This window comes from Symphalangus syndactylus, chromosome 24, assembly GCF_028878055.3.
Source record: "Symphalangus syndactylus isolate Jambi chromosome 24, NHGRI_mSymSyn1-v2.1_pri, whole genome shotgun sequence".
Lineage (NCBI taxonomy): Eukaryota > Metazoa > Chordata > Mammalia > Primates > Hylobatidae > Symphalangus > Symphalangus syndactylus.
This window is the reverse complement of record NC_072446.2, coordinates 23597878-23623029: the sequence shown is the minus strand read 5'-3', so window position 1 is coordinate 23623029 and position 25152 is coordinate 23597878. Positions and strand designations below refer to the sequence as shown.

Below are 25152 nucleotides of genomic sequence, written 5' to 3'. Positions count from 1 at the left end.
ATGGTCACTGCTGCTGTGACAGGAGGGTCATATAGATGTGTGTATCTTGCCAGTGGCCGTGGTGAAACCCTGCTTGTGGAGAATAGACATAAACATACCTTTTCTCTCTCCCTCTCTGTCTTCCTTTCACCTCCCCTCTCCCTCCACCCCTTCCATTTCGTCTTCTCCCAGCATGTTCTTTCCATTCTTCCTCACCTCCTTCCCCTTCACCTCCTTCCTACACCATTCCTTTTTCCATCTCTTTCCTGTTTTCCTAACTTCTGTTACTCTCATCTTTTTCTTTCTTTTCTGCTCTTCCTCTGACAGCTCCCCTTCCTACCTCCTCTCCCTTCACCCTTTCTCCTACTCTTTCCCCTCCTCTCATTTCTACCTCTTTCCTTTTCACTTCCCCTCTCCCTCCTGTTTTTCTCCTCACTTTTTCTTTTACCTTTGTGCCTCCCTCTCACCTCTTCCCACACACCTCATCTCCTCCATAACTACCTCACCTCCTTTTTTTTTTTTTTCTTTTTGAGACAGGGTCTCCTTCTGTGGCCCAGACTGGAGTGCAGTGGTGCCATCACAGCTCACTGCGGCCTCAACCTCCGAGGCTCAAGCGATCCTCCCACCTCAGCCTCATCAGTAGCTGGGACCACAAGCAGCGCCACCGGGCCTGGCTAACTGTTTTATTTTTTATTTTGTAGAGAAAGGGTCTCCCTATGTTGCCCAGGCTGGTCTCGAACTCCTGGGCTCAAGCGATGCTCCAGCCTTGGCCTCCGGAAGCGCTGGGATTAGAGGCGTGAGCCGCCGCGCCGGGCCTCCCCCCTTCCCCTTCGCCGCCGCCTTCTCATCCCCTTCCTCCTTCCTTCTGACGCCTCTTACTCCCGATCACCTCATTCATTCACCAGCTTCCAGTCTTCGCTCCCTCATTTCTTTTCTTTCCTATTCGCCTTCTCCTCTTGCCCCTTTATCATCTCTTCTTGTCACCGTTCTTTTTTGCCAATCCTCTCGTTCCCCTTCCTTTCCTCCTCCTCATCTCCTCTTACCCACATCATCTCCATTCTCGTGCTCCCCTTCATCTCCCGTTACCCTGCGCTTTTCTCCTCTCATCTCCATCACCACCTCTCCTCCCTTTCACCTTTCTTTAGCCCCCACGTCCCCTATACTCTTCGCCCATGCCGACTCCCCTCCCCTTCTCTTCTTCCTCCCTCTACCCTCGCCTTCTGTCTCTCGCCCACCTGACTCCGCTCCGCCCCCAGGAGTAGGCTCCGCCCCGCTGGGGGTCACGGGGCCTACGGACGCTAAGCGGCCGTACCCGCCTCGCCAGTTACGTGGTCATGTGACGCGCTCCAACATGGCGGCGCCGTGGGGCCGAGGTGTCGCTTCCTGACGGGGCGGCGCGGACGGACGCGGCCGGTGCCGGCCGGGACGCCGGGCCCGCAGCTTAGCTTGCCATCTCGCTCACGCCGCCCGCCCGCAACCCCCGCCGGGCCGGGGCCATGCAGGAGAGCCAGACCAAGAGCATGTTCGTGTCCCGGGCCCTGGAGAAGATCCTAGCCGACAAGGAGGTGAAGCGGCCCCAGCACTCCCAGCTGCGCAGGGCCTGCCAGGTGGCGCTCGGTGGGTGAGCCGCTCCCGCCCGGCCTCGCGCTGGCCTCAGCACGTCGGCCGTTGCCCTGTCCTACTCGGCCTTGGCCCGGCCTCCTGGCCTCCGCTTTCCCCCGATACTGAATTCCACCCTCCCGGTCTCCTCCTCATTATATCCCCGGGGGAAATGTTGCCCGGGCAGCTCGGGACTGGCCCAAGGTCACCTAGCAAGTTGGTGACAACCAGAGCTTGTTCCTCAGGGTTCCCGCTCAGGGCTTTTGTCACGATTCCTAATGTCGCCCTGTTTCCTGGTTCTTCCCCTCACCACCTCCAAGTCCTAGAAACAGTAGCCCTTGCCTCAAGTTTTTTCGTTACCTGAGCTCTGCTGATTGGGGTTCCCCTAGGTGAACAGAGCACGTAGGAAGAGCCGTCCAACTGGTTTAGGGAAACCCCTGATTCTTGGTTTGGAAGTGCCCGTTGGAGAATGTTTTCCTTTCGTTTGGGGGTCTCCCATAGCTCTTTCCCTCAAGGAAGGATTGTAGAAGGTGTTCTGGATCTCCCAGGCATTGTAGTGAGCAAGACATCTGCTTATTCCTAGCAGTCCACTAAAATACAAGGTCTTTAGAGCAAAGATACTTGCCTGACTTATTCACTGCTGTATCCCTTGCGCTTGCAACAGTGCCTGGCGCACAGTAGGTGCTCAATAAATATTTGCTGATTGAATGGACCCTCAGATTATGGAAAGAGAGAGAATTCTGACTAATAAAGGCTTGGTAATTGACACCAAAATCACTATCCTATCTTTCAGTTTTAATCATTTAACAAATATTTATCAAGTGCGCACTGCATACCAGGTACTGGGAATTCAGTGGGGAACAAGACGGACATGGTCCTTACCCCTATGGAGCTTATACTCGAATAGAGGAGACAAAATAATTAAATAAGAAAATAGATGAGGTATTTTGGAATAGTGATAAATACTATTTTGAAAATAAAAGAGCAAAATGTGATAAAGAGGTCTTGAGGACTGCTTTCCATGGTCAGGAAAGTAATCTTTTACGAGAGGAAAAGTAATCAGGTGGTCAGGAAAGTAATCTTTTCCGAGAGGGTGACATTTGAGCTGAGTACTGAAAGGCAAGAACCATCCACCATATGGAGTTTCAGAAGAGAGTTCTTGGTGGGAGAATCCATACATTTGATCAGAGCTGTCTTCAAGCTAATTCACTGTCCCAACGTCTTTGGTTTGGAATCTGTAAAGACCTGTTTTTCCTAACAAATTGAGCAAATGGAAAGTTTGATTTTTAGTCACAGAGTTTGAGATTGTTATCACCTTTCTCCCTTCATTTGCTACAAAGTATAGAGTAGTGTTCTTTTGGCATTTAGAAATAGGCTGGTGAACTTTGCACTTCCCTGGGAAAAAGGTCCCTGGCTTTCATCAGATTCTCAGAGGGGCCTGAGACTCCCCTAGGGGCCAACTATTGATGCAGAGGTGGTAGTCTAGATAATGTGGAAACAGTTGCTAGTCCGTGAAATTCAGGATCAGTGGAAGGAATTTACTGAGATGTAGATTTTTAAAGCTTTTCTACTCCAATAACCAAGGCTGTTGGGTATTGTTTTATCAGCAATGTGGGATAAGCACTGCAAAGCAGTTTGTTAGTTAGGCAAGAGCCTGGTATTTATAACTCCACGTTGAAATCTGCCTGGACTCTTCTCGATATTGTTGTGGAGGTTTCAGAATAGTTATTTGGCAGAAAAGTTTTTATGTTCTCTTCAGAAAACTTCTTAACATAAAATTTTCACCAAAGTGTGCATCACATTATTGGAACCTACTTACAAAATTTTCATCTGGGTCATAAAGGGCCATTAACGCTGAGAATTTAATAGATATTTTCGGATCATATCTTTGTTCAGAAGTTCAAGTTTTCCTAACATAAGTTGTGGAATGCATGTTTTCAGTTTTTAGTAGTGAATTGTAAAAAATGACCTAGATAGGAAGTAATTTGACTACAGGTTATATGAATCACAAATTGGAGTTGTGCCAATGGCATAATAGGAACTATCATAAGGGAACGTATGCATAATGTTAAGTGACCATCTTTTTTAAGAGAATAATTGTGTGTCATCGCTGTTAAATAGAAATGACTGCTTTTACTTAGAGTTGAACACAGCAGAACGCCTGGTGATATTTCACTCTGCCTCTCAGGGCCCAGTCTTGTGTCCAGTAGTCCCGTTTAAGAAGAGAAATTTGGGGCCGGGCGCGGTGGCACACGCCTGTAATCCCAGCACTTTAGGAGGCCAAGGCAGGCAGATTACGAGGTCAGGAGATCGAAACCATCCTGGCTAACACGGTGAAACCCCGTCTCTACTAAAAATAACAAAAAAAAAATTAGCTGGGCGTGGTGGCGGGCGCCTGTAGTCCCAGCTACTCGGGAGGCTGAGGCAGGAGAATGGCATGAACCCAGGAGGTGGAGCTTGCGGTGAGCCAAGATTGTGCCACTGCACTCCAGCCTGGGCGACAAAGCGAGACTCTGTCTCAAAAAAAAAAAAAAAAAAAAAAAAAAAAATAGCTGAAACAAGCCAGTGTATAAGGAGCAGCTATGTGGTATTTTAGAGATTACCATGTATAGATTGTTGTTGATTGTGATAAGAGGAACTGTAAATGATGGCTCAAAGTTGAAATGCTTGGATGATAAAGAGCATTTACATGAAACAGCTTCTGTGATATGATTCCACCAACTGTAGCATATTAGAGGAGAGGATCAGGGCTGCAGGGGCTGTATAGTGTAGATGTTAGCTAGGAGTGTATTCTTTGGGACTCTAGACTTCTGTGTTCAAACCTTCTGCCTTCCACTTGCTACGTTTGTGATCTTGGACAAGTTACTTAATCTTATACCTTCCTCGTAGGATTATTGTAAAGATTAAGTTACTTGACATGTACAAAAAACTTGGCGTGTAGTAGGTGCTCAGTAAATGCATGCTGCTATTACTATTTTTTTTTATTATTATTTTAAGCTGTGACAAACCACAGAAGCTGTAATTACTCTGGTTTGATGTTCTTAACCTTAGTTCCTCGTTCAGGAATGACTTACTGCTCTATTTGGTTTGTAGATGCAATAAATAAGAATGTAATTACATGACTGAAAGGCTGTGTTGGTGTATTAACTTCCTAAACTCAATGAAGACAGGGGTTGTCCCTTGTAAAAATTGTGATAATCACGATGGAGCAGATTTGGAGTAATCTCAATGATTCGTCTGCACTATATACCAAAAACATAAATAGGGACTGCCCAATTAGGGGATAGTGTCCTTCCAGCCTTTATCTGGAGAAATCAAGAGAGCCTGTGAGAGTATTCATCACCCCAAGGACACTGTTGCTCTTTACCTTGTTAATGAAACTTTGATATATATTAATAATCTTCAACCTTTCAGCCCTCTGTTGGAGAATATAATTACATTCTTTTTTTTTTTTTTTTTTTTTTTTTGAGACGGAGTCTCGCTCTGTCGCCCAGGCTGGAGTGCAGTGGCGCAATCTCGGCTCACTGCAAGCTCCGCCTCCCGGGTTCACGCCATTCTCCTGCCTCAGCCTCTCCGAGTAGCTGGGACTACAGGCGCCCGCCACCACACCCGGCTAATTTTTTTTTGTATTTTTAGTAGAGACGGGGTTTCACCGTGGTCTCGATCTCCTGACCTCGTGATCCGCCCACCTCGGCCTCCCAAAGTGCTGGGATTACAAGCGTGAGCCACCGCGCCCGGCCTAATTACATTCTTAAACCTCCCTTTTATGATTGTCTTATTTAAGACTCATCTTCTGCCATGATGTCTCTTTAAGTTATATTTCTGTTCTTAAACTATATGAAGTTTGGAGGCTTAATAGGATAATCTATTTAAAATTCGATATGGAAAAATTTATCTATGGCTGGGCACTGTGGCTCATGCCTGTAATTCCAGCACTTTAGGAGGCCAAGGTGGGCGGATTGCTTGAGCCCAGGAGTTTGAGACCAGCCTGTGCAACATGGCAATACCCCATCTCTAAAAAAAAAAAATATAAAAATTAACTGGGTGTGGTAGTGCATGCCTGTAGTCTCAGCTACTTGGGAGGCCGAGGTGGGAGGATGACTTGAACCCAGGAAATGGAGGTTGCAGTGAGTTGAGATCATGCCATGGCACTCCAGCCGAGGCAACAGAGTGAGACCCTCACACAAAAGTGCTAAGTAATGGCTAAGTGCTCTATAATTACTAGTTGTCATTATTCTCAGCCATTGTCAAGAAAATTTAAAAAGAATAGTAAACATACATATTTTCATATGAAATTGAGTGACTTTTAAAGATCACATGCTGTATTATATCTGTGTGATATCTACTATGTACTAAGCATTTCTGAGTTCCGGGCACAGTAACTTGGGCTTTTCATGCAATTTAGTTCTCACTATTATCATCGTTCCCACTGAGCCCCAGAGAAGTTAAGTTGGCCAGGGTAACTCAGTAAGTGATGGAACCAGGGTATAAACAGGCAATCTGGCTCCATAATCCAAGATCTTAACTATTACTACTATGTTTTCTTGCTTCTCCGTATGAAAGTTGTTATGTATAAAATACTCAGTCGAGTCTTTAAAACAATCAGTATACCGCAGTGGAGTTTCAGGAAAGAGACCGTATGTTCTATAGCTGAATTTTGAGATATATTTGAAAGCCTTGAGTCAAAAAGATCACAGCTCTTTTCTTCAGGTTTTTACTACATATATACTAGGTTTACTTTAATTAGGGGCTAATGGAAAGAAGGAAATGAGAGTAAAGAGCTGGTTACACATAAGCTTCATTTGAGTTATTCAGTTTTTTTTTTTTTTTTTTTGAGACAGGATCTTGCTCTGTGGCCCAGGCTGGGGTGCAGTGGTGGAGTGCGATCTCAGGTCACTGCAACCTCTCCATCCCTGGCTCAGGTGATCCTCCCATTTCAGCCTCCCAAGTAGCTAGGACTACAGAGGCGTACCACCCACCTGGCTAATTTTTCTATTTTTAGTAGAGACGGGGTTTCTCTGTTGTCCAGGCTGGAGTTAAATCAGTTTTTCTAATTGATGATATCTCTTCATCAGCAGTAAACTCCTTCTTATTAATTCTGGAGTTGTGACCTGTTATTAATTCTGGATTGTGATTCATTTCTTTGGGTACAGCAGGCAATGGGAGACCAAGGCTAAGGAAGAGAGCAACTTGCCCATCCATATCCACACAGCTGGGTGGGGAAACATAGCTGCAGCACATGATGTAGCTTCACATAGATCATAACATCCATTCTTAGATTTGCTCCTCTGTTTAATATACGAGATTTAGGATGTGGATGGGTCATTGGTGACCTTAGCTTGAGCTTTTTTGATGCTGTGATGGAGGTGAAAGCCACACTGGCATGGGTTGAGGCGTGGGAGGTGAGGAAACAGATGGTGAGCATAGTCTACTCTCCCACAGTTTGGTTGCGTTGTAAAGAGGAGGAAGGAGTGGCTCCTGGGAGTTGTTTGTTTATTTAAAGGTAGAAAAGACTTTAAAGATTGTTAAGGGATCCAGTTAAGGAAGTATATTCCTAAATCTTAGTTGTATATGAATGTGTATAAGACATACAAATGGGCATTTATCATATGGACATCTGTGTGTCCATATGATACATAAATTGCTTTTTCTTCCATGTGATCCTGTTATTCTAATTTTGATGTGTTCAGAAAAACCATTCTCATCATGAGGATTACTGTGAAATTTGAAAAATATAAAAAACATCTCTAAATTGACGTAACATGGCCGGGCATGGTGGCTCACGCCTGTAATCTCAGCACTTTGGGAGGTCAAGGCGGGCGGATCAGTTGAGGCTAGGGGTTCAATACTAGCCTGGCCAAAATGGCGAAACCCCATCTGTACTAAAATCCAAAAATTAGCTGGGCGTGGTGGCGCACACCTATAATCCCAGCTACTTGGGAGGCTGAGGCAGGAGAATCGCTTGAATCCAGGAGGTGGACGTTGCAGTGAGCCAAGATGGCGCCACTGCACTCCAGCCTGGGCAACAGAGCGAGACTCCGTCTCAAAAAAAAAAAAAAAAAAAAAAAAATTAAAAAATAAATAAATAAATTGACATAACAAATAAGACTTTAAATTGAAATGCAGAATAAAGCCTTTAATTTTAGAAAATTCTAGTGTTTTGATTAGACATTTTGTTTATAAGTGCTATGTATCATAAAAATCTTGAGAAATAACAGGACTCAGGACCCTGGAAGATTACTTTTTGTTGAAAACCACTATGGATTCTTCAGGAGGAGGTTATCTGTCTGGAAGCAGCATCAAAAAACTGGATTATTGTTGATTTTTGAAAAGCGTTTATATGTAGGATTGGCAGAGAGTTGATTGAGAGTTTGAAACTTTGATTTGCTTGTTGATAGTCCAGTGATCCCTCTTTGGGCTGCAGTTTCCCAAGGTGATAAAGATAATAATACCTTTGTCACAGGATTATTGCGAAGGTTAAATGAACTAGTGCAGCAAGTAACTGGCACAGTACCTGGCACCTAACAGATGACCTGCTGAAATTCAGAGGCATTGGTGTTGCAATCTTTTTTTCGAGCCAGAGTCTTGCTCTGTCACCCAGGCTGGAGTGCAGTGGCGCGACCTCGGCTCACTGCAAGCTCCGCCTCCTGGGTTCATGCCATTCTCCTGCCTCAGCCTCCCGAGTAGCTGGGACCACAGGCGCCCGCCACCACACCGTGCTAATTTTTTGTATTTTTAGTAGAGACGGGGTTTCACCGTGTTAGCCAGGATGGTTTCAATCTCCTGACCTCGTGATCTGCCCGCCTCGGCTTTCTAAAGTGCTGGGATTACAGGTGTGAGCCACCGCGCCCAGCCGGTGTTGCAGTCTTTAAAGGAAAAGGAACTGAATGCTTGCCTTTCTCTGCCTCCCCTATTAGTTGATTTATAGATCTTTTTGTAAGTCTCCAACATGAGTAAAGCAGTGGTTGAATGGAATGAATTTAGAGTTCTATCCTGTACTTGTAAATCTCAGGGGAGAGTCTGAAAGCAGTGCTAGGGAAAACAGTAAGACCATTCTTCATGAAAAAGAGTGAACTTGTGAAAATGTGTACTTAATCAGCAAGAACATGGAGTATCCTATATAAATAGCTCAGAGCTGTGTTTAGCTCTCGCCAGTTTCACCAGGCCTAGGGGGCCTGCCAGGAAAATACTTGACTTTCTTTCCAGCAAGGTTATCCTAGAAAAAATAGTTTTGCGTTTGCTGATTCATTTCTGAAATCTTCCAGTGAGCTCATTTCTGTTTAGTGTCTTGGGTGTAAACAAGCCTTCTGGCTTGATATTTTATTAGGTTTTATACCTTTGTGAGGAGAACAGCCTTCTTGTGCTAGGACACAAAATTCTTAAGTTTTCCTTCCGTCCTAGGGAGTGGTCAGTGTATATTTGTTGTTCTGAATATAGCCCTTTTGCCTGTTGACTAAACCAGGTCCAACATTTATTCAGAAGATATTTATTTGGGTGTCACCCCTGGTGTCATGATGCAGAGGGATCAAAACAAACAAGGACTGTGTTCTGAAGGAGTCTGCAGTTGAATGGGGTAGATGGGTATTGTTCAGAGGATATGCCCTCTAGGTCATAATAACAACCCGAGAGAAGTACTGAAGGAGAGAAACCTGGTTCTGCAAGGGCAATGAACAGAGGGGTGAGGGAAGACTTCCCTGAGGAAGTCTCACTTATTCAGTGAGAATTAATGATGAGTGAGAATTAAGTAGTTGGGGGCAGGAGGCATTTCAGCAGAGGGAACAACCTGAGTGAAGGCTCTGTGGCAGAGAGGAAAACAGTTGTTGGGGAAACTGAAAGAGGCCAGTGTGTGGTTGGAACATTGTACTTGAGCAAAGAGAGTGGAGATGGAGTGGGAGATGTAGGCCAAGACCCCAACATGCAAGGCCTGGAGGTCATGGCTAGGAGTTTTATTTTTTAGGTCAAAGGCAGTGAGATGACACTGAAGAGTTTTAAACCAGGAAGCAGGTGATAGAATGACCAGGTGTATTATTTTGGAAAAATCATTTGGACCACTGTGTTCAGAACATCTTAGGGGAAGACCAGAAGGATTGCCAAGGAACCAATGAAGAGACTGTCTTAGTCCATTTTGTGCTGCTTTAACAGAATGCTACTCACTGGGCGATTTATAAAGAACAGAAGTTTATTTGGCTCACAGTCCAAGAGCATGGCACTAGCATCTGGCCAGGGTCATCCTATGGCGGAAGGCGAGAGAGGAAATGGGGGTTGAACTCATCCTTTTATCAGGAGCCCACTCATGCAGTAACGTATTAGTCCATTCATGAGGGCAGAGCCCCCGTGACCTAATCGCTTCTTAAAGGCTCCACTCTTACACCATCACAGTGGCAATTAATTTGCAGCAGAGTTTTGGTAGGGACATTCAAACCATCGCAGGCAGTTACCATTGTTCAGGTGAGAGATATTGGTGGCCTGGACTAGTGGTGACAGTAGAAATAGAGCAAAGAAAATGAATTTCCAACCTGGTTAGAAGATGAAACCAACAAAACCTTGTGATGGAGCGAGTAAGAGCATGGGAAAGAGGATTGATAAGCTTGACTCTCCGATTTCTGACTCACCCAGCTGGGTGGATGCTGCCCATCCAGATGGGAATGTGGGAAGAGGACTACATGGAGGGGTGGAGGGAGGAAGTTGATCTGAGTTGGGATTTGGATGTGTGGAGTTTGGTCTGCCTTTGAGCATTCAGCTGGACATGTGAAATGGGAAGTGGCCAGTTGTATGAGCCTGATGTTCATAAGAGAGGCCTGGGCTTAAGATAGGAATTTGGGAGTCAGCAGAGTCTAGGTGGGAATGGGAAGCCTGGTGAGATGGTATACAGAGGGAGAGGCAGGAGGCCTGGGTCTGAGAACCCTCCAGGCCTTTTCTGGCTGGGCAGAGGAGGCTGAGTCTGCAGACGAAATAGAGCAGAGATGGGCAAGAAGCGGAGGAAAGATGAGGAAAATATGTGGTTATGAAGCCCGAAGTCGAGAAAATTTGAGAGTGAGGTCAGTAAGGTGAAATGCTACAGAGAGGTCAAGTCAGGTAAAGATTGGAAAAATGCCCTTCAGATTTAGAGGCATGTGGGTCATTGGTGGCCTTAGCTCGAGCTGTTTTGGTGGCATGATGGAGGTGAAAGCCAGACTGGCGTGGGAGGTGAGGAAACAGACGGTGAACATAGACAACTCTTTCCCGAAGGTTGGCTGTGGGAGGAGGGAGATGTGGATGTTAAAAGTATTTTGTTTTTTCTTTTTTTTAAGGTAGAAGAGACTTGAACTTGTTTAAATGTCATTGGGGAGGGAGCCAGTTCAAGGAGAGGTTTGACAATGCAGAAAGAAGAAAGGACAGTGTTTCATTTTTTCAACAAATGTTGAGTGCCTGCCACTCTGTGCTGAAGAATTCTCAGTACTTGGGAATTCAGCAGTGAACAGAACAGGCAAAGTGTCTGTTGTCATGAGTTTATGTTCTACTGGGGAAGGCAGATAATAAATGAACTGATATGTAATACGTCAAGGGTGATAAATACTATGAAAAAAGACTAGAAAAATGAATCAGTAAAGTGAGAGAACAAAGCAGGTAAGGAGATACAGGGCGACAAGGGTGTGGCAGTATTAGGTAGTGAGGAAGTCCCCTGAAGAGGACATCAGAGCAGGGATCTGAAGGAAGTGAAGGGGTGAGCCATGGAGATATCTGGGGGGAGCGAGGGCATTCCCAGGAGCAGGAATAGCTCATGCAAAGGTCCTGGGGCAGAAATGTGCTTGGTGTGTTCGAGCAAGTAGGCCAGGGCCAGGGTGGTGGAAGGCGAGAGCAGAGGGATAGCAGGGGCCAGATCACGTAGAGGTTTGGAGGCCAAGATCGAGAGTTTTAATTTTAGGCGGAGTGGGATGAAAAGCTACTGGAGCATTTTGAGCAAAGGAGTGTTGTGATCTGAGTTACATTTTGAGGGCATCCCTCTGGCTGCTGTTGAGAAAAGCTGTGGGGTGGAAGGGAGGATAATTGCTGAAGCATGGAGACCAGTTACAAGACCATTGTGATGGCCCAGGTGGGAGATAACGGTTGCTTGGCCTAGGGTGATGGTGGTGGCCTAGTGTGGTAAGAAGGGATCAGGTTCTAGATATTATAGATAGTGTGAAGTTCCTGAGAAGGCGGATAGGGATGGGAGATGACAGAGGTGGAGGGGTTGGACACCCACTCCCTTATAGCAGGAGAGAGCAGAGAGTAGGCCCGAAGTGGGTCAAGTTGTGGGTTTGCTAACAGCAAGCTGAGGGAGTCTCCTTGTGCCCACCTCTAATTTCTGAGTGAAGTAGGAGGCCACTCCATTGGCTGTGAGTAAAGAGGACGGCAGCAGAACAGCGATGATTGGGAGGGGAGAGATGGGCCGTTGAGAGTGGAGAAATGTGCAGTAGCCATCGTGGAGAGTGAGAGGTGACCAAATTACTGGGCAGCATTTCAGGTTTCATTCGTGGTGGGTAATTCGGGCTCTGTAGGCCTGCCAACCTGCCCTGTTGTCAGAGGTCTGCTTAGGTGGAGACAGGTGAAAAGGGGACGCTAGTATAATCTAAGTTTGAGATTTTGCCAGAAGTTAAGACTAAAGGTCAGAGAGAGTCCAGGCTATTGATTGCGTGTCATCTGATAATAGTCCTGCTAATGGGATCTACCCTGGAAAATGAGGAAAAAGGAAAGCCGAGAGGTTGGCCATCTCAAGGTTTGACAGGACAAAGACAGGTTCTACTGGGAGCAGTTGAGAGGGTCAGCTGGAAGGAGAGAAGAGGAAGGAGCTGGAAGTGCCCCAGTTCCATATAGGGAGAAGAGTCAGTGTGACCAGCCTCACCAGGCTGGCTTGGAGTGGAGGAGGATGTGGCAGGTGACTGGGTGCTAAAGGAATTTGGGGGCAGCGTTGGTTTCTGTGGGGGAAGCCTGCGACAGATAGATGTCTGAGGAGTGTGGAACGGTTACTGTGGGATCTGGGGGCATTGGCTAGATGGGATTGTTGGGCAGTGCTGGGTTTGAGGTTGGTGATGGTGATTGTTGGACTTGCCTTGGGAGTGGAAGAGAGAATGCGAGCCAGTGTCAGAGGTGCTGGTGAATGGAGGTGTGTGACCCGAGCGGTAACATCCAGAAAGGATTTCCCGCAAAGACAGAGCGTCTTTTCAGCTGCAGCTGCCCCACCCTGCTCCAGTCTCCCTCACTTCCAGCCTGGAAATTGTTGCTAGTTACCCCATTGGCAGTTTGGAAGGCAACGCCTGTTAAGATGTGGAGCAATAAAGTAGAGCAGATATGCTGTGCCGTATGCCCCTCTTCCTGCACCGTCCTCCTTCTGTCATCGTTGAGTGGCTCAGGAGTGCTGGCCCTCCAACAGACTGCCTGGGCATGGATCCTGACTGCAGAGTAGCACTTCTGGCTGTGACGTGGGCAGATGGCTTAACCTCCCTGTGCTCAGATCCCTCACCTGTTAAACCCTCCTTGGGTTGTGGTGAGGACTGAATGAGCACCTGCCACTAGGAGGCAATCAGTGAGTCAGCTATCATCATTATTATTGTTACTGTTATTATTATTATTAGGGTTACACTCATTCTCGTTTTCCCTTGGCATTGCTTGATCCAACGGAGATCCCACTAGAGATCCCACTAGAGATTTTGCTTTAATACTGACTTGTTTTAAAATAAGAGCAAGAGAACTGACATTTATTGGCCACCTGCTGTGTGCCAGTCGCCGCCTTAGTCACCACCAAGAGCTCTCTCATGGCGGTGTCAAGAGAACTATCTGCACTCTTGGTGCCTAGTTATGGTCTCTGGGGCATGTGGGGCTGTCTTTTATCACTCCCATTTTTTAGAGTAGGAAATCAAGATTCAGGGAAGTTGGCTGGGTGCGGTGGCTCGTGCCTGTAATCCCAGCACTTTGGAAGGCTGAGGCGGGTGTGTCACCTGGGGTCAGGAGTTCAAGAACTGCCTGGCCAACATGGCGAAACCCTGTCTCTACTAAAAATATAAAAATTAACCGGGCATGGTGGCACGTGCCTGTAGTCCCAGCTATTGGGGAGGCTGAGGCAGGAGAATCTTTTGAACCCAGGAGGCGGAGGTTGCAGTGAGCCGAGATGGCGCCACTGCACTCCAGCCTGGGTGACAGAGTGAGACTTCATCTCAAAAAAAAAAAAAAAAAAAAGATTCAGGGAAGTTTAATAACCCAATAACCCATCTGGCATCATTCAGCTAATAGATGTCTGTGCCAGGACTTGAAGCCAGCTCTGTCTCACACCTGTGTCTTTTCTTTCTGCCATATCAGGCTGTGCCATGCTATCTGTGAGGCACCCTGCCATGCACACTTTTTCCCTGTTCCTTTTTCTCCCTCCTTTAAAAAAAAAAAAATATATATATATATATATATATGTATATATAATACTTTTAAGTTCTGGGATACATGTGCAGAACAAGCAGGTTTGTTACATAGGTAAATGTGTGCCATGGTGGTTTGCTGCACCCATCAACCCGTCATCTAGGTTTTCAGCCTAGCATGCATTAGGTATTTGTCTTAATGCTCTTCCTCCCCATGCTTCCCACCCCTCAACAGTCCCTGGTGTGTGATGTGTCCCTCCCTGTGTCCATGTGTTCTCATTGTTCAGCTCCCACTTCTGAGTAAGAACATGTGGTGTTTGGTTTTCTGTTCCTATGTTAGTTTGCTGAGAATGATGGCTTCCAGCCTCATCCATGTCCCTGCAAAGGACATGAACTCATCCTTTTTTATGGTTGCATAGTAGTCCATGGTGTATATGTGCCACATTTTCTTTATCCAGTCTATCATTAATGGGCATTTGGGTTGGTTCCAAGTCTTTGCTATTGTGAGTAGTGCTGCAGTAAACATACATGTGCATGTGTCTTTATAGTAGAATGATTTATAATCCTTTGGGTATATACCCAGTGATGGGATTCCTGGGTCAAATGGTATTCCTCATTCTAGATCCTTGAGGAATCGCCACACTGTCTTCCACAATGGTTGAACTAATTTACAATCCCACCAACAGTGTAAAAGCGTTCCTATTTCTCCACATCCTCTCCAGCATCTGTTGTTTCCTGACTTGTTAATAATTGCCTTTCTAACTGGTGTGAGATGGTATCTCATTGTGGTTTTGATTTGCATTTCTCTCTTGTTTGTTTGTTTTTTTTTTTTTGAGACGGAGTTTCCCTCTTGTTGCCCGGGCTGGAGTGCATTGGCACGATCTCAGCTCACTGCGCCCTTTGCCTCCAGGGTTCAAGCGGTTCTCCTGCCTCAGCCTCTGGAGTAGGTGGGACTACAGGCATGCACCACCACGCCCAGCTAATTTTTTTGTATTTTTAGTAGAGACGGGGTTTCTCTATGTTGGCCAGGCTGGTCTCGAACTCCTGACCTCAGGTGATCTGCCCGCCTCAGCCTCCCAAAGTGCTGGGATTACAGGCATGAGCCACCACATTGGGCCTTGATTTATGTTTCTCTAATGACCAGAGATGATGAGCTTTTTTTCATATGTTTTTTGGCCACATGAATGTCTTCTTTTGAGAAGTGTCTGTTCATATCCTTTGCCCACTTTTTGATGGGATTGTTCTTACCTCTTTTAATGGAAAAAAAAAAGATTGCATTATCCAGATATATCAAGAACCCAACTTTTAGGTTGGGCCATATGAGACTACTGCTATTTGAGCATTTCCAGCCTGGGTGAGAGGGTGAGACTCTGTCTCCAAAACAAAAACAAAAGGTGCTGTTGTGCTTCAGACTGTGCCTTCTCTCCACCTGCACAGGCTCTGTCCTGCTCTAAGCCCCCATTGCTGCTAGGCTGGATTATTAGCAGTAACTTCCTGATTGGTTTCCCTGCTTCTGTCCTGGCCACCTTCCTCTTTATCCTCACGGCAGCCAGAGTGATCTGTCCGAAGAAAAGTTGAGTCAGGCCGCCCTCTCCCAGCCCCTCCATGGGCTTCCTCCCATCCCTTACAAAGATGCCATTATCATCTGGGCCCCTACTGGGCCTAGTGGAGAAGACTTTTTAAGAGTGCCTTTCTTTCTTTCTCTCTTTCTTTCTTTTTCTGTCTTTCTTTCCTTTCTTTCTTTTCTTTCTCTTTCTTTTTGATGGACTCCAAGTCTTTTTACCATGTTGCTCAGGCTGGTCTGAGCTCCTGAGCTTAAACTGATCTGCCCGCCTCAGCCTCCCAAAGTGCTGAGATTACAGGCGTGAGCCACTGGGACTGGCCTCAAGATTTTTTTTTCTTCAACAAAGAGTAGTTTAGAAAGTGCAACAATTCCTAATTCTTGTGGGAATACTTAAGGGTAAATTTAGAAAACTAAAGAAAATCTGTGAACATAGGATTTGCAACTGGAGTTTCTTGGGTTTCTGCAGTTACTCTTCCAGGTAGCAACTCTTTCCTGGTCACAGGAGAGGGCTGCTCTCTTCGGTCCCTGTGCCCTGCACTGCTGCTGCCGCCAGTCCTGTCAACCCTTGCTCATTCCCATTCCAAAACCAGGTTTTACCTTTGCTGTGGTCACACCAGGCCAGACATGAGGTTTGGAGATTTCAGAAGGCTTGTAAACTAGCCTTCCCAGCTGATGGGTTCACAGAGCAGTAAAACACCAGTGTTTTGAACCGTGGTTGTAGCATTCATGGTTAGTATCAGTGCTAGGAAAACCACACATTTAAACTCTTCTGCATTTATAGTTTACAGAGTAATTCCATATGCTTGTTCGAGAGTCAAGGTATCCAGGAGAACACAGACTCTGGAGCCTGATTTTCTGGGTTTAAGTCCCATCTCCAGTACTTAATAACTTGTAACCTCTGTAGATCTTGATTTTCATCTGTAAAATTTATAATGGAGTTTGGCCTGGAACTTCAGTCCTCTGGCTCCTTAGTTCTTTGTTCTTTGGCTGGACAACATTTCGGTTATAGAAAACTTGATGTTTTGTCCTCATAGCACTGGTCATAGTCCTTAAAAGCCACTTTTATCCCCTGCAGCTACTTTTCTGCAGCCACTGAAGCATTCTCTCCTCGGCTCTTCTCCATCCCTTAAAGCAAAATTGGCAAACCGGTAGCCTCAGGGCTAGGCAGCTTGCAAACCAGTCTTATTTAAGCCATAATATTTTTAAAATATATTTTTATTGATACATATAGCTGTATATATTTTTGAGGTGCGTTGATAATTGGATGCTTTCATATAGTCAAATCAGGGTAACTGGGATATCCATCACTTTAAATATTTATTTTTTCTTTATATTAGGAACATTTGAATTATTCTTTCCTAGCTATTTTGAAATGTACAGTTGGTTAATGTTAACTGTAGTCATCCTACTGATCTATCGAACACCAGATATTATTTTTTCTGTTTAACATAATTTTAAAACAATTGAAGGTGTTTGAATTGCAATCAGAGGTTTCACTTAAAATCTGGATTTCGACCTCTGGAAAAATCAGAACAACTAGCACCTGTGAGCTGAGGGACTCTAAAGATTCCAGTCAGCTGGAGCTGAGGAGCTGCCACACCCCTTCCTGTACTGGGTGGAGAGGGGGTCCTGTCTTTCTTTGATCTTACACCCACCGTGTTTTTTCTTGACATTTCCCATCTGGCCTCCATGGGCCTTTGTAGTTGGTGTAACTTTTGTGTTTGGTTTGTTTTATGTTTTTTTTTTTTTTTTGAAACAGAGTCTCACTCTGTCACCCAGGCTGAAGTGCAGTGGCACCATCTCGGCTCACTGCAATTACTGCTTCCCGGGTTCAAGCGATTCTCCTGCCTCACCCTCCTGAGTAGCTGGGATTACAGGTGTGTGGTACCATGCCCAGCTAATTTTCATATTTTTAGTAGAGATAGGGTTTCACCATGTTGGTCAGGCTGGTCTCAAACTCCTGACCTCGTGATCTGCCTGCCTCGGCCTCCCAAAATGCTGGGATTACAGGCGTGAGCCACTGCACCTGGCCTATAGTGGCATTTCAAAACAGATTGTTTTAGAGCTCACAGGCCAGCACCAATGCTAGCGAAGACCTTATTGCTTCAGATAGGTTTAGGACTTAAACTTGACTCTAACAAGGTAACCGTGATTGGAAGGAAGACTTACATTTGAGTTTGGGCAGCAGCACCCCTCTGGCATGTCACAGTGACATATCTTGTCACCCAAGCAGAGCCTTGGCATTATAGATACAGGTTTCTAAAAGGTGATAGCTTGGCCACCAGCCTCATGGGCTGGATCTCCCACAACTTCATTGGCCTCTTCTAGTGGAAGCTGGAGCATTTCCTTGGTGAATTCTTTTCCCTGAGGGGCAAGATCCATGCGACACAGCTCTCTGACCCTGTGTGTCACAACTCTTATGGTCCATGAGCAAAATGGTTGCTATTAGTCATTTGGGCATTTCTCTTCTGTTTTCTTATGTGTGTAATAAGATATACAAAGTTGGGCTTGAAGGGTAGAAATTGCTACTTCCATGAGTCAGTTTACTTGGTTTTCACATCTTCAAGTTGAGTCTAGAATGGAGTTACCTAAGAAAAGGAAATTTGCAACCTTCAGTACCATGTCCTGGGGTTGCTAGGATAACTAGTGCCAATATCCACACTACTGGCTCTCTAGAGATTGTGTAAAGGAGGCTGGCCTTTTGGAGATGATCTGAATACATGGTATTGAGGACAAACCTCCTTCCCATGCCTGATTTGGTAATATGTGGGTTTGCGGGTCCAACATGTAGAAGTACACTCAACTGAGTGGATGTGGGGGAATTCTGTGTATTTAGACAGGGTGTTTTGTTGTTTTAATGGCACAAAATCTTGTTTTCCTGGAAATAAGACTATCGCTGAGATTGTGATTTCTGAAAAATGACATTTTGTTCCTATAACCCTGCCAGGGTAGTTGTAACCTCTGTGGTTAAGATTTTAAAATTAATTTTAATTCAAAAAAGTCACACGTGCCTTAGCACAATGTAAATGTACTTAATGCCATTCAACTGTAAACTTAAAAGATGGTTAAGACGGTAAATTTTAGGTTATGTATATTTTATTATAATTGTTTTAAAAAGTGCTGATTAAGAAAAAGTATATATGCTTATCATAGAAAGTGTGAAAAAAGAAAAAAAACATCATCCCACTACTTAGACAACTTTCAATATTTTATTGGTTTCAATACTTTGTTATATTGGTTTCCAGTCTTCTATGCATATTTGCACACAGTTGAGATGTTGTGATATTACCATGTTATTGTGTCAGCTAACTGTCATGAACATGCATTCTGCAGAACAAGGAACAGGTAAGAATGTGGCTGTAGAGCCAGAAAGCCTCCGTTCAAATTCTCGCTCCCTAGTTCTTGATGTGCAATAGTAGCCAAGTTACCTAACCTCCTGTGCCTTGGTTTCCTCATCAAAATCATTGCTTCTCATCAAGAGCAGTTTTGCTCAGGAGACACTTGGCAATGTCTACAGACGTTTTTGGTTTTCGAGATGGCAGAGGGGTCAGGGGTGCTCTTGGTATCCAGTGGATGGAGGACAGGGATGCTACTCAATATCCTAGAGTGCACAGGGCAGCCTCATAACAAAGAATTCTTCATCCCCAAATGTCAGTGGTGCCAAGGCTGAGAAACCCTCCTCTAAATGAGATGGATATAATAATAGTACGGACCTCACAGGATCGTTGTGAGGGCTAAATGAGCTAAAACACATACTCACAGTAATGCCTAGCCAGTCACTCCATGTAAGTGTTAGCTATTATTGCTGTTACAATTATTTCTTTCACTTCATATCAGCATTTTTGTATTTAAACATCTCATTAAAATTCTTTTCAGTGGTCTCCAAATATCTTTTAGTAAAGTTTTCCTTTACATAAATGTTGCATTTTCCTAACGTGTTTTTTCTTCCTTCCTTACCAGATGAAATTAAAGCAGAAATAGAAAAGCAGAGGTAAGCTATAGCACTACCTCCTTGCTGAGATACGGCATGAAGGGAGTAGGTAGCAACTGGGGGAGCCCCTTTCTCTGCTTGTTTTCTCATATTTCTAGTCCTCAGGGGTGATACACACTCTGCAAGCATGGTGCTAGGCACACGGCACAACTCTGTGTATATTTGAACTGATGCTAGGTTCACAGGCTACTGCCTCAGTACTTGTATACTTGGAAGGAAGGATTGAGATCGAGGTAATGCTGTTATATCTTCTTTTTTTTTTGAGACGGAGTCTCACTCTGTCGCCCAGGCTGGAGTGCAGTGGCGCAATCTTGGCTCACTGCAAGCTCCGCCTCCCTGGTTCACGCCATTCTCCTGCCTCAGCCTCTCTGGTAGCTGGGACTACAGGCGCCCGCCACCACACCCGGCTAATTTTTTGTATTTTTAGTAGAGACGGGGTTTCAGTGTGGTCTCGATCTCCTGACCTCGTGATCCGCCCGCCTTGGCCTCCCAAAGTGCTGGGATTACAAGCGTGAGCCACCGCTCCCGGCCTGTATCTTTTCTTAACAGAACAGGCAAAGCCCTTGTCTCTTGTATGGCATGCTTCCTTAGGTGTGAGGACAGCTCACTCCATGAGTGGCTACTCCTGATCTTCATAGTAAGGAAGGCCGTTAGTCACATTTCAGAAATACAGCTCTGGCATGGCTGCCACCAGGATTCAGTCCAGGATGTTGTTAATTCAGCATGCCAATCAGAGAACTTGCTCTCTGCATGTGGCACTTTAGTGGTGTTTTTGCTAATGCATGTGTTCAACTTTTAACGCCTAGCCCCAGGATATAGTTTGCAGGCACTTTAAATTAAATGGTTGCAGATGGAAGGGGAAGTTAGAGTAAGGTGTAGAAAATTCATTTCTTCTCCCGACCCTCTCTTGCTTTTCTCCTAGGCTTGGCACTGCTGCAACACCAAAGGCAAACTTCATTGAAGCTGACAAGTATTTTCTTCCATTCGAGCTAGCTTGCCAGTCCAAGTCCCCAAGGGTAGTCAGCACATCCCTTGACTGCTTGCAGGTACCATGTTTAAACTTCGTGTTGTCAAGGGGGTTCTCTCCAAGCCACAGTTGGTCCTTACACAGAACTATGCTGGGGACCACCCTGGCATTCAGTGCTCTCAGAGGTGATGCAGAAAGGAGCAGTTTAACGTATTCTTTTTGGAGATCTCATGAGGGAGGGAAAAGAGAAAGATGTGAGCTCTTTAGCTAAAACCAGAAATTTTTTCCCCTAGAAATACCTTATTTGTTCATGTCTTGTGTATGTTTTTCTAAATGAAAATTAATTGGAATATTTTAGCATTAATAGGAATATTTGACACACACGGGCACATAAGACATTTTTATACAGCCTCTTTCTTATTTTTTCCATTTTGTAGAGATGCAGTCTTGCTATGTTGCCCAGGCTGGTCTTACACTTCTGGCCTCAAGCAATCCTACCGCCTTGGCTTCCCAAAGTGCTGGGTTTACAGGCATGAGCCACTGCACCTGGCTCAGCCTTTCTTTCTTTCTTGTTTTTTTTTTTTTTTTTTTTCTGGAGATGGAGGTTTGCTCTTGTTGCCCCGACTGGAGTGCAGTGGCGTGACCTCAGCTCACTGCAACGTCTGCTTCTCGGGTTCAAGGGATTCACCTGCCTCAGCCTCCCGAGTAGCTGAGATTACATGCACCTGCCACCACGCCTGGCTAATTTTTTGTATTTTTAGTACAGATGGGGTTTCACTATTTTGGTCAAGCTGGTCTCAAAAGCCTTTTTCTTAATGGCATTAAAATTCATATCAGGCCGGGCGCGGTGGCTCACGCTTGTAATCCCAGCACTTTGGGAGGCCGAGGCGGGCGGATCACGAGGTCAGGAGATCGAGACCACGGTGAAACCCCGTCTCTACCAAAAATACAAAAAATTAGCCGGGCGTGGTGGCGGGCGCCTGTAGTCCCAGCTACTCGGAGAGGCTGAGGCAGGAGAATGGCGTGAACCCGGGAGGCGGAGCTTGCAGTGAGCCGAGATCGCGCCACTGCACTCCAGCCTGGGTGACAGAGCAAGACTCCGTCTCAAAAAAAAAAAAAAAAAAAAAAAAAATTCATATCAAGTAGAGAAATAGAGACAGTCGAATCTGTTGTTTTTGGTAGTTATGTGCTATAAAGTCACCTCCCATACTGAATTAGCAAACATTGAATCTTTGCTCCTAGAGGAACTACAGGGTTAGGTTCCTGCAAGCCTTTAGTCTTCGTGTGTTTCTATTTAAAGAGACTATCTAATGTCTATTGTTGATGCATTTACATTGAACTCAGGGGCCACGGTGCTATAACGCATGCCTGAACAAAGCTTATCTAACACACATAATTTCTCTGTGAGGCACATCACCACCTTCTTGCTGTTAGGAACACTGGAAAGCACATCAGCACACCCTTGGGGTCCATTGTAAACAGCAAAATCACCAACAAAAAGCACCAAAATGCAAAAAACACAGCACTAACTGCACCACTAAAAAGATACTTGTTTTCAGTAGGAGAGTGAAACAAGGAGGCATAGTGTTGCCTTGTTTGACCTCAGTTAAGAACATGAACATCAAGTGATTTCAAATTTTTCACTGCTCTGTGCATGTCGACAAATGACCAAAAAAGCCCCAGAAGTATTGATTTGGGCTTATAAATAAATTTTAGTGAGTAAGTGCATTTGCAAGCATAGCTGCAAATAATGAAGACTGACTGTAATTAGAGCCACAAGTAACTTCCTTATAAATTACCTTTTACTGAAGAAGAAGCAAGAGTAGAGAAGTTAAGGTGACTTGTCCAGTAATATACAGGTAGTACGAGAAACAGGAACATAACTTGGGTTTCTTAATTCCTGGCCCACCATTCTTGTACTTTTGCTCAGGACCTACTCCTTAGGTTTCTGATTACCCCAAAGAACATTTATTCTCTTTTTTGTTTATTTTGAGTCAGGGTCTCACTCTGTTGCCCAGGCTGTAGTGCAGTGCCTTGATCATAGCTCACTAGAGCCACTAACTCCCAGGCTCAAACAGTCCTCCTGCCTCAGCCTCCCAAGTAATTGGGATTATAGGCATGAGCTACCACGCCTGGCTCAAAGAACATTTATTCTTGACCTCAGTGGGCAGTCCACATCAATGAATAAAGTTTAATAAATTTTAAAAATATGTTGAAGTGATCCACAGCTTGCCAATACTTTCTAGAACAGGAATGGTGACCAGATTCTGTATTCTGATTGCTGTGTAGAAGAGGTGTCTAAAGAGGTGTACAGCTTTCTGGAGAAAGAGTACTGTGATTGATTGGTTTTATCTACCAAGGCACAGGACTGCAAAGTGGCAGTGAGCATGCCACATTTTTGGCATCTTGGTCTAATATTTACTCTATTAATCTCTCTTCTTTGTTACATGTACTTGAGAATTGATGAGAGTTTCTTCACGGAAGCAACTCTTCCAAATGCAAAGCCATTTTGTTATTCAGTGTAATTCTGTACAGATTGTCCTATGTGAGACATACAGTGAGCCAAGAATTGTTAAATGGCAGGCTTCAGTCCTACTTCTATCCTAAAATATTTTTTGCTGTGAACGTGTTCTGAGGAGATTTGGCAGAATGTGAATTTTAGTTGTTCTCTCCCAATGTTAAGGTTTTCTTCTGAACGGAGTGCTGATAATGTAATTGACGTTCTAAGAACAGTGGCTGACATGCATTGAGCTCTTAGCCTATAGTGGGCCCTGCGTGCTTCATTCACTGTACCGTGTGTAGTCCCTTCGACAGCCCTTTGAGGTACTTACTCTTGTCCTCATTTTAGAATCAAGGAAACCAAGGCTTAGGGAATGAAGTGACCAGCCTGGTCCAAGGTAGGCTGCAGTGCAGTGGCACGATCGCGGCTCACTGCAACGTCAAGCGATTCTCCCCGGGCACAAGTGATTCTCCCACCTCAGCCTCTCAAGTAGCTGGGACCACAGGCATGCACAACCATGCCCAGATTATTTTATTTTTGTATTTTTTGTAGAGACAGGGTTTCACCAAGTTGCCCAGGCTGGTCTCGAACTCCTGAGCTCAAGTGATCCTCCCGCCTTGGCCTCCCAAAGTTTGGGGATTACAAACGTGAGCCACTGTGCCCAGCGGGCTTCTAGGACTTCTTGACAGTCTAAGAACACAGAGTGTCTGTGTTCTTAACCAGGGGTCATCAGCTTTAGCCCATGAGCCAAATCTGGCCTACTGTCTGCTTTTGCAAATAAAGTTTTATTGGAACACAGCTGTGTTAGTCTGCTTGGGTTGGTGTAACAATATCACAGACTGGATGTCTTCAACAACAGACATTTATTTCTTACAGTTTTGAAAGCTAGGCAGTATAAGATCAAGGTACTGGCTGATTTGGTTCCTGGTGAGGGTACACTCTTTCTGGCTGCAGACAGCTGTGTTCTCATGTGTCATGGAGAGAGAGCTAGGTTTCTGGTTTCTTCTTATAGGACACTAATCCTGTCATGAGGGCCCTACCCTCACGACTGCATCTAAGCCTGATTATTTCCCAAAAGCCCAACCTCCTAATACCATCACATTGCAGGCTTAAGGCTTCAACATACAAATTTTAGGGGGGCACAAACTCTCAGTCTGTAGCAACAGCTGTACCCATTTGTTTATGTATTACCTGTGGCTGCCTTCCTGCTACTGTGACCTAGCGGAGTAGCTATAATGGAGACCAAATGACCCGCAGAGCCTAGAAATTTAGTATGTGGCCCTTTATGGAAAAAGGTTGCTGCTCTTAACTGGCCTCTGCTCTTAACTGTAGCCATGTGGTTCTGGCTGTTTAATAACAGAAATCATTTGTTTCTGGAACTCCTTGCATCTCAGTATGATTTCAAACGGAAACACTGACACCCTGCCTTGTTTCAACCCACTGTGAATCTTGAGTCTTATGGGGTATGGTTATCTCTCTTTTTAGAATGGAAGTTCTGGCTGGGTGCAGTGGCTCACGCCTGTAATCCCAGCACTTTGAGGCAGGAGGATCACTTGAGGCCAGGTATTTGAGAACAGCCTGGGCAACATATTGAGACCCTATCTCTACAAAGTAAAGTAAAAATAAAAAGTTAGCTGGGCCGTGTGGTGCACACCGTTAGTCCCAGTTACTCAGAAGGCAGAGGCAGGAGAATTGCTTGGGCCCAGGAGGTTGAGGCTACAGTGAGCCGTGATGGTGACACCTAACTCTAGCCTGAGTGACAAAGCAAGACCCTGTCTCTTTAAAAAAAAAAGGAAAAAAACACACACAGAAAGGAAGGGAAATTCTCTGAGATGTAATAGATTCTCTGAGATGTAATAGGTACACTAGGATTTCTTTGTTTAGTATACAAAATGAGTCATCCTTTTTATGACATGAGAAAGTGGCTCGGTGCTCCCTGGGCTACTGAATGGAAAAAATGTACTTCCCTATGGTGGCTGCCCTTGCCAAGCCTGTTTGACTGGCTTTTCCCAGTGTGGGCGAGGTAACCTCTGTCTTGGAAATGGAAGGCCAGCATCTGGGGGTAAAGTTTGGTTTGGGCAGAATTGAAACCAGCTGCAGATACGTCAGTGCTATGCCCTGCCATTCTTTGAGCTTGGCGCAGCAGTAGGAGTGGCAAAGGTGCTTCTGGGATTGATTTGCCATAAGCAC

General features: G+C 45.1%; 1 protein-coding gene across 3 annotated transcripts in view; it reads left to right on the top strand.

The window, feature by feature from the left end:
• Positions 1 to 1254: 1254 nt before the first annotated feature.
• ARFGEF2 (ADP ribosylation factor guanine nucleotide exchange factor 2) overlaps positions 1255 to 25152 on the top strand; it is a 116706-nt gene continuing 92808 nt past the window's right edge. The window contains exons 1-3 of one of the 3 annotated variants that reach the window (XM_055265516.2): positions 1255 to 1596; positions 19465 to 19495; positions 20418 to 20541. In XM_055265516.2, the coding sequence (XP_055121491.1) occupies positions 1476 to 1596; positions 19465 to 19495; positions 20418 to 20541 (276 nt within the window). In that variant the 5' untranslated portion in view covers positions 1255 to 1475. The remainder of the gene's footprint in view (positions 1597 to 19464; positions 19496 to 20417; positions 20542 to 25152) is intronic. The other 2 variants (XM_055265515.2, XM_063633308.1) reach the window with 2 other exon arrangements.